Below are 7,511 nucleotides of genomic sequence, written 5' to 3'. Positions count from 1 at the left end.
AAAACCTGCTATGGAAATGTAATTCTTAGAGTGAACAAAAATGTAAAAGCAACATGCAACAATTTCTATTTTTTTTTACTGAGTTACAGTTCATACCAAGAAATCAATACATTTTAAATGATTTCAGTAGGCCCTAATCTATGTATTTTCACATAATTTAATAAATGCCATTTAGCAGACGCTTTTACCCAAGGCGACTTACAGTCATGCATGTCATGGGCTCCCGAGTAAAACTGCCTCTCAGTGCAAGAGGTATCTTTGCAGTCCCTGGTTCAAATGCATCACATCCAGCTGGGATTGGGAGTCCGATAGGGCAGCGCACAATTGGCCCAGCGTCATCTTGGTTTGGCCAGGGGTAGGCCGTCATTGTAAATAAGAATTTGTTCTTGACTGACCTGCCTAGTTAAATAAAGGTAAAATGCATGCATACATTTTAAGTATGGGTGGTCCCATGAATCAAACCCACTAAATCAAATCAAATCAAATGTATTTATATAGCCCTTCGTACATCAGCTGATATCTCAAAGTGCTGTACAGAAACCCAGCCTAAAACCCCAAACAGCAAGCAATGCAGGTGTAGAAGCACTATCCTGGCATAGCAAGCTCCATGCTCTATCAACTGAGCTGCAGAGGACCACAACTGGGAATTCCCAAGATGCATCTGTTGGTCACAGATACCTTGAAAATAAAGGTAGGGACATGGATTTTTTTTAAACAGACAGTATCTGGTGTGACCATCATTTGCCTCATGCAGTGCGAAACATCTCCTTCGCATAGAGTTGATCAGGCTGTTGATTGTGGCCTGTGAAATGTTGTCCCACTCCTCTTCAATGGCTGTGTGAAGTTGCTGGATATTGGCGGGGAGTGGAACATGCTGTCGTACACATCGATCCAGAGCATCCCAAACAGCTCAATGGGTGACATGTCTGGTGAGTATACAGGAAAATGGGAGAAATTTGAATTTTTTTTCAGCTTCCAGTAATTGTGTACAGATCCTTGAGATATGGGTCTATTATCATGCTGAAACATGAGATGATGGCGGCGGATAAATAGCATGACAATGGGCCTTAGAATCTCATCAAGGTATCTCCATGCATTCAAATGACCATCAATAAAATGCAATTGTGTTTATTGTCCATAGGTTATGCCTGCCCATACCATAACCCCACTGCCACCATGGGGCACTGTGTTCACAACGTTGAAATCAGCAAACCGCTCGCAACACGACACCATCTATCCGGTACAGTTGAAACTGGGATTCAGAGCACACTTCTCCAGTGTGCCAGTGGCCATCAAAGGTGAGCATTTGCCCACTGAAGTCAGTTACGACGCCAAACTGCAGTCAGGTCATGACCCTGGTGAGGGCGAAGAGCACACAGATGAGCTTCCCTGAGACGATTTCTGACAGTTTGTCCAGAAATTCTTCAGTTGTGCAAACCAACAGTTTCCTCAGCTGTCCGGGTGGCTGGTGTCAGACGATCCCGCAGGTGAAGAAGCCGGGTGTGAATGCCTTGGGCTGGCATGGTTACACGTAGTCTGCGGTTTGGACGTACTGCCAAATTCTCTAAAACAACATTGGAGGGGTCTTATGGTATAGAAATTAACATCCAATTCTTTGGCAACAGCGCTGGTGGACATTCCTGCAGTCAGCATGCCAATTGCACAATCCCTCAAAACTTTTATTTCCCCCAGCACAATGATCATGCTCTTTAATCAGCTTCTTGATATGCTACACAACATTTGGGATAAATAAGCTTTTTGTGCTTATGGAAAGTTTCTGAGATATTTTATTTCACCTTATGAGACATGGGACCAACACATAACATGTTAAGTTTATATTTTGGGGGGGATTCATGAGGAAATAAATATCAACTGGATATGGAAAGTACAACGGGATGCATGCTTTTCCTCTGTGCATTTCAATAGTCCTTCCATTCATCAAAGGTGAGTTGAAATAATTTGACAGGCGTAAGCAAATTCTCTGAACACATCATCATTCACAAAGACTTCACCTCTTCTGTGTTTTTAGATCACCACAGATTGCATGACGGAGGAGACATGGACAAACCATTTTGTCCTATGGAGAGAGAAAAAGCCATCTTTTAAACAGAAATAATTTGAGATTATGAATGATGCCTAAGACATAGATATATGATTTAAGTTGCCCCTAAACCTTTAAGTGGATCCCATTTGTAGCCAACTACCCACATCACACACACACACAAATACACAGACTGGATGATGCAAATAGATACATCCCAGCCTGTTTAATTTCCTCTTGAAGTTATAATCAAATTATTATTATATGAGTTAAATTATGAGTATACAAACATTTACACGTTTGCTTAGTAATTACACGTTTGCTTAAATTAGCTACTTTCTATGTATTTGCTTCATTATAAACTGTCCAATCAGATGACACCAACTCTGCCAACGTTCATTGGCTACATGTTTTAGCGTCATCTTCCGCAATTGCGTCTATTCACCAACACATCTACGCGTCTTCTCTATTTATTTCTATTGCACGGACAATTTTTACGCACCGGTCAAGACTTGAGCTTCTAAGATAGCGTAATGACGCAAACGGACCTCAGGAAATATCCAGCTCAAACTAAAACCTGCCTATAGTTTCATTCAAGATGGTTTTAGAAACGATTTCAAGGATCATAAAAATCCAGCTTCCAGCCTACCTCAAGAAGCTCCCCCTTCCCGAAACGATTGGAGGATTTGCGAGGTTAACAGGTAAATGGTTACAATGTTGCAATGGTGAAAACAGGAAAGACAGAAAAGCTTGTCCCCATGCATGCACGCACGCCTACAAGATTAGCCACAATAGTTCGCCAGTTTTAATGTGTTTTTTTCAAATGTATTATAGATTGTCGGGGTTTTCTGTGTGGCTGTTAAAGTGCTAATCCACTTCATATTGAATAAAGTTCCTTACTTGGCTCAAGTCAAGTTGATTGAACATTGAAGGGTAGTTTAACAGTGCACTACTTTGAGATACGTTTGGTTGTACGGTTACAATGTATCAGACTCAGAGTGGAAACATTGTATCAAGTGTACTGTACGGTAGGTGTAGGCAAACAAATGTTTCGTTTGTATGTAGCACATTTCCTCTCTTGGCTATGGAAGGGAACTAAACCATGTTATTCCAAGCACATGAAACATGAGGCTACAACAAAATAGATGTACAAATTAAAATCCAAGTTGAGGCTGTTTTATACTTTGATATACAGGCTACAGTGATGTGTGTTTGACATACTCCTGTATGCATAAGCAACCATCTCCAAGCTTCAGTTGATGGAGTTCATTGCTTGACATGAGCAAAGTATATGCTATTAGCAGTGATGATTCTTGCTCTCATGGCAGGCAGGCACATTGAGACCAGTCAGTCAATGAAGCAAAAGTGTCTAGCTTCTGAAAGTCACCTAAAAACAGAGGGAACCAACTATAGGCCTATTGGCGGTCTAAATGTTTATAAGACGATAATAACATTTGAGAAGCTGCTTCAAGTAAAACGTTACCGACCAGTCACATGTAGGCTAATCAGACTCACTGAACAATACTATATAGATATACAATATAGAAGTTCCTTTTGAAACTGCTGCTAATACAATTTGATGTCACTAAACTGTGCGTCTACAAACCTTTCCTTTGCCTTAGCTGCAAAACCCTAAATACGCTCTCACAGTATTCCCATAGAGCAGTGTAAATCTAGGATGGCGTGCTTCCTCAATGGAGAACAGATTCCTCTCACCCTACACCTGAACGAGGCTCACACACAAGCTTTTCTGAGTAGTTGTGAGAGAGGAAAATTGGTCTGACGACAGTAGCTGTCAGTGCACAACATTGAAAAGTTATGCCTTGAATTTAAGTACTATGACAAACCCACTGTAAGTGTTGGCTTTAAATGAGCTATGGGACCTCTTAGTTGTTTCAAGCTTTGACAACTTGAAGAAACGCTTAAGTTTGACCTTTGGGGTGAACGCTGAATGCACCCCTGTAGGAAAGTGTCAGATTTGGGACCTAAAAATAGCCCTAAACTAGTGGCTGGGGTTCTGAGTTGGGCCTTCATACCAGATATCCTTGAGTGTGGAGATTACATGCCCCTTGCTAAGGAAAGCAGCAGACCCGGGTTCAAGTAATATTTCCAAATCTTTCAAATGCTTTTAGTGTTTTCCCCTATTCTGTCTGGATTGCCAAATGGGAGGGGGTATGCAGTTTTGGGACTATTCTATTTGTCCATTAAGCCAGGCATGCTCAATCAAGCACAGACAATATTTGAAATGAATTCAAATAGGATTTGAAACCAGGTCTGGAAAGCAGTAGTGGTAAATTATGGTTTCTCCCATTGCCCTGAGGTGCTCCATACTGAGAATCATTGACGTTGTAAACATTGATTTAATAAGTCTTCGCTTGCAAATCTATAGGAGATGCATGAACATGAAGCGACTGGAATAATTGGCATGGCAATGGAAGCTCAATTATAGTTCATTTCATTGCTATGTAGCTTTGAAGTTAAATTGCCTGAAGTCGGTAGCATAAGTACTGAGGTTTTTTCCAGGCCTATATTATATTTGTCATTTTAATGTTTTCACTCTCAGGAAAAGATGGGAGTCAAGTGAAATGTCCCTGCAGGAATCTAAAGACACTATGGCTGTGTTTAGACTGTCAAAAGACCAAATAGTGGAAAAAATATATAAGGCTGTGTTTACACAAGCAGACTAATTCTGGTATTTTTCACTAATTGTTGACCAATCAGATCAGCTCTGAAATAGATCTGATGTGAAAGATCGGATGTGATTATTGAAAAAAATATCAGAATTGGATGCCTGTGTAAACGATGCCTCCGTACAGCCAACTTCAGTCTAGCAGCTTCAAGGATGAGCGCCTCATTCAATTATTTTATTATTTGTTCGGATTTGATGGTGTTTTTACATTTGCCTTTTGAATTAGAGATAAATCGTATAATGAGATCAACATTCTCCCATTAGGCACCCTTCTTTTTAATCAAAAGCCATTTCATTTGATTGCCGTGAGATTCAAATACACAGCCCTCAAAGGTGCCATAGGCGTCATAGCATCGGACACTGATACAGGACACCCCAGGCAGAATGTTATGGGAACCGCAGGGATGGAACAATTTGAGGAGATCCAACATCTGTGTGTGTTTTCTTCCCAGTCTCTGACTGGCTCCGGTTGCTGCCTCTCCTGGGAATCTTGGCCCTGCTGGGCTACCTCACCATCAGGCCCTTCCTGCCCAAGAAGAAGAAGCAGAAGGACAGCCTGATCAACCTGAAGATCCAGAAGGAGAACCCCAAAGTGGTCAACGAGATCGATATTGAGGACTTGAAGAGAACAAACGTCTGCTACTGCCGCTGTTGGCGCTCCAAAACGGTAAATTGGACTAGAAGTAGAGTAGAATGGTTATTGCTAACACCACACCTTCTTAGTCATTTCGGCACCCATATTGCCTTGTTAAATAAAAAATAAATATTCACAAAGTCTCTCAGTAGGAGTGCTGAGGATCAATGTTGCCAGACAGATCATGAATAAGACTATATGGACAGGGGGAACCTAATCCTAGATCGCATTTCTACTCTGAGACGCTTTTTGAATACAGGCCCTGATAAGCCTTTATGCGTTGGAAATTGGATGGGGGGGTTGGCTTGAGATTGATTTTAGATCATGTTAGACGCAAAGACTTATTGCTATAGCTAGTGGTCTTCTAACCTCCGCAATTTATGCGGATGTCAGCAGTTTCTTTTTCCATTCTCACGGTCTTTTGAGGCCAAGGGGAAGCAATAAGACGAAATAAATGGTCAACTATGCAGGGGGGGCTCTAGTTCGCCTATCTATAAGCAATTCCTCGTACTATGTGTATCAGCTAATATTAAGTTGTTTCCTGTTGCAGTTTCCTGTTTGTGACAAATCACACATAAAGCACAACGAGTTGACTGGAGACAACGTGGGGCCTCTCATACTCAAGAAGAAGATATTATAATCCATCTTTAACACTGTAAGGGGAGTCGTCGTCTTTATTCCCTTCTGTCTTTAGTTACTTTAAAAATGTATTTTTTGGGGGCATGGCCTTTTGCACTCTGCCAATTTGTCTTTTTTTTTTTGGTTAAAAAAAATGTGGCGCATACTTTGCTTTTGGTAATGATATGCTGGAGAAATGTTGGTGACTCCTCAAAGATTTTTACCATCAACACTTTTGTGAATCCTATTTATTTGAACTTGCCAATAATGGGCAATAACTGAGAAGGTTTGAAAGGTTTTATGTTATCACCACTCCCTCTTATTGTCTCCTGACAAGTTTTTGTACAGTGGCCATTTTCCAGTCCGGCTATCTCTCACTCTCTCGTTAGAAACAACAGCTAACCTTGGTCTCCTTGGTAGCGCCGCTCGGTTCCAAACTATTGGGACCACATTGAGGGGAATTTGAACTTCAATCACAATTGCAATTAGGCTAGCAACTTGCTATTTCGGGTAGTAGTATATTTTGTTAGGTTGAAAGAAAAACTTTACTGTCCGAACTACTGTAAGCTTGAAGTCTTTCACTTGCATACAAAAACATTTACAGGATTTCCCCTGCCATTTCTCTTGGTTCATAACCTTATAAAACATGCCTTAATTCTGTGTTCATACTATACTGTGTGTCCTCATATTCAAAACTGAAGATCTTAAGACATTTCAGAACATCTTAATTTCACTAAACTCCTCCCCTCAAGAAACAACGAACCCTTGTTTTTCTACACCAAAATATTTAAGTAATTCATTTTTTTGCCTTTACAGTATCAAACATGTCAGTTGTCCAATTTCCTTTGCATTCAGACAATGTCATGCAAATATTTCCTAATTCATTCAACAACATAAGATTTGAAGGAATCTGCTCCTTTGGTTACTGATCCTTACCTTAATGACCAATTACAGTACATAGATCTGTATTTTTCATGTTTTACTGGAATTTAGGCAAACTGTGCCCGCCTGCATACTTTTGTAAAATAAAAGAAAATTGACCTGAGTTACTTTGTTTCAGAAAATTAGTGTTGTCAAATGGCAAGAAGAAACAGGTAGGCCTTGAAGTTTTGGGAACTGTTTGGACAAGTGATTTACAATCATTTCACACATATTTTCCATGGGTTATGTCTGAACAAAAATGTTGACAACTATTGGGTGGTGTTTTCATACTCCAACATATAACCTGTGCAGCACCAGTTACTATTTGCATCTGTTTTCCATTCCAAAACATTGACGCTAGGACCCGACCTGTGCTTTCTGATGGTGATAGGAAAATCTGACCCTTTATAATAAAATATCACTACATTAAAGATAAGATCTTTGCTCACCTCTAACACACAACAAAAACATGGCGACTACAATACGTGTGGAGCAGCATGGTAGCCTAGTGGTTAGAGCGTTGGACTAGTAACTGAAAGGTTGCAAGAATGGATACCTGAGCCAATAAGGTAAAAAAAAATCTGCCGTTCTGCTCCTGAATAAGGCAG

At 40.4% G+C, this 7,511-nt stretch overlaps 1 protein-coding gene across 1 annotated transcript; it reads left to right on the top strand.

The window, feature by feature from the left end:
- The first annotated feature begins 2,497 nt into the window (after nt 1–2,497).
- LOC115137256 (CDGSH iron-sulfur domain-containing protein 2A) lies at nt 2,498–7,027 on the top strand. The gene is made up of 3 exons (XM_029673461.2): nt 2,498–2,742; nt 5,183–5,397; nt 5,915–7,027. Exons 1-3 carry the CDS (start codon nt 2,640–2,642, stop codon nt 6,002–6,004), a joined length of 408 nt encoding a protein of 135 aa, XP_029529321.1. The 5' UTR covers nt 2,498–2,639; the 3' UTR covers nt 6,005–7,027.
- Nucleotides 7,028–7,511: the final 484 nt, after the last annotated feature.

Source organism: Oncorhynchus nerka, linkage group LG11, assembly GCF_034236695.1.
Source record: "Oncorhynchus nerka isolate Pitt River linkage group LG11, Oner_Uvic_2.0, whole genome shotgun sequence".
NCBI lineage: Eukaryota > Metazoa > Chordata > Actinopteri > Salmoniformes > Salmonidae > Oncorhynchus > Oncorhynchus nerka.
The sequence above is the reverse complement of the archived record's forward strand: the minus strand, read 5'-3'. Positions and strand labels throughout refer to the sequence as shown.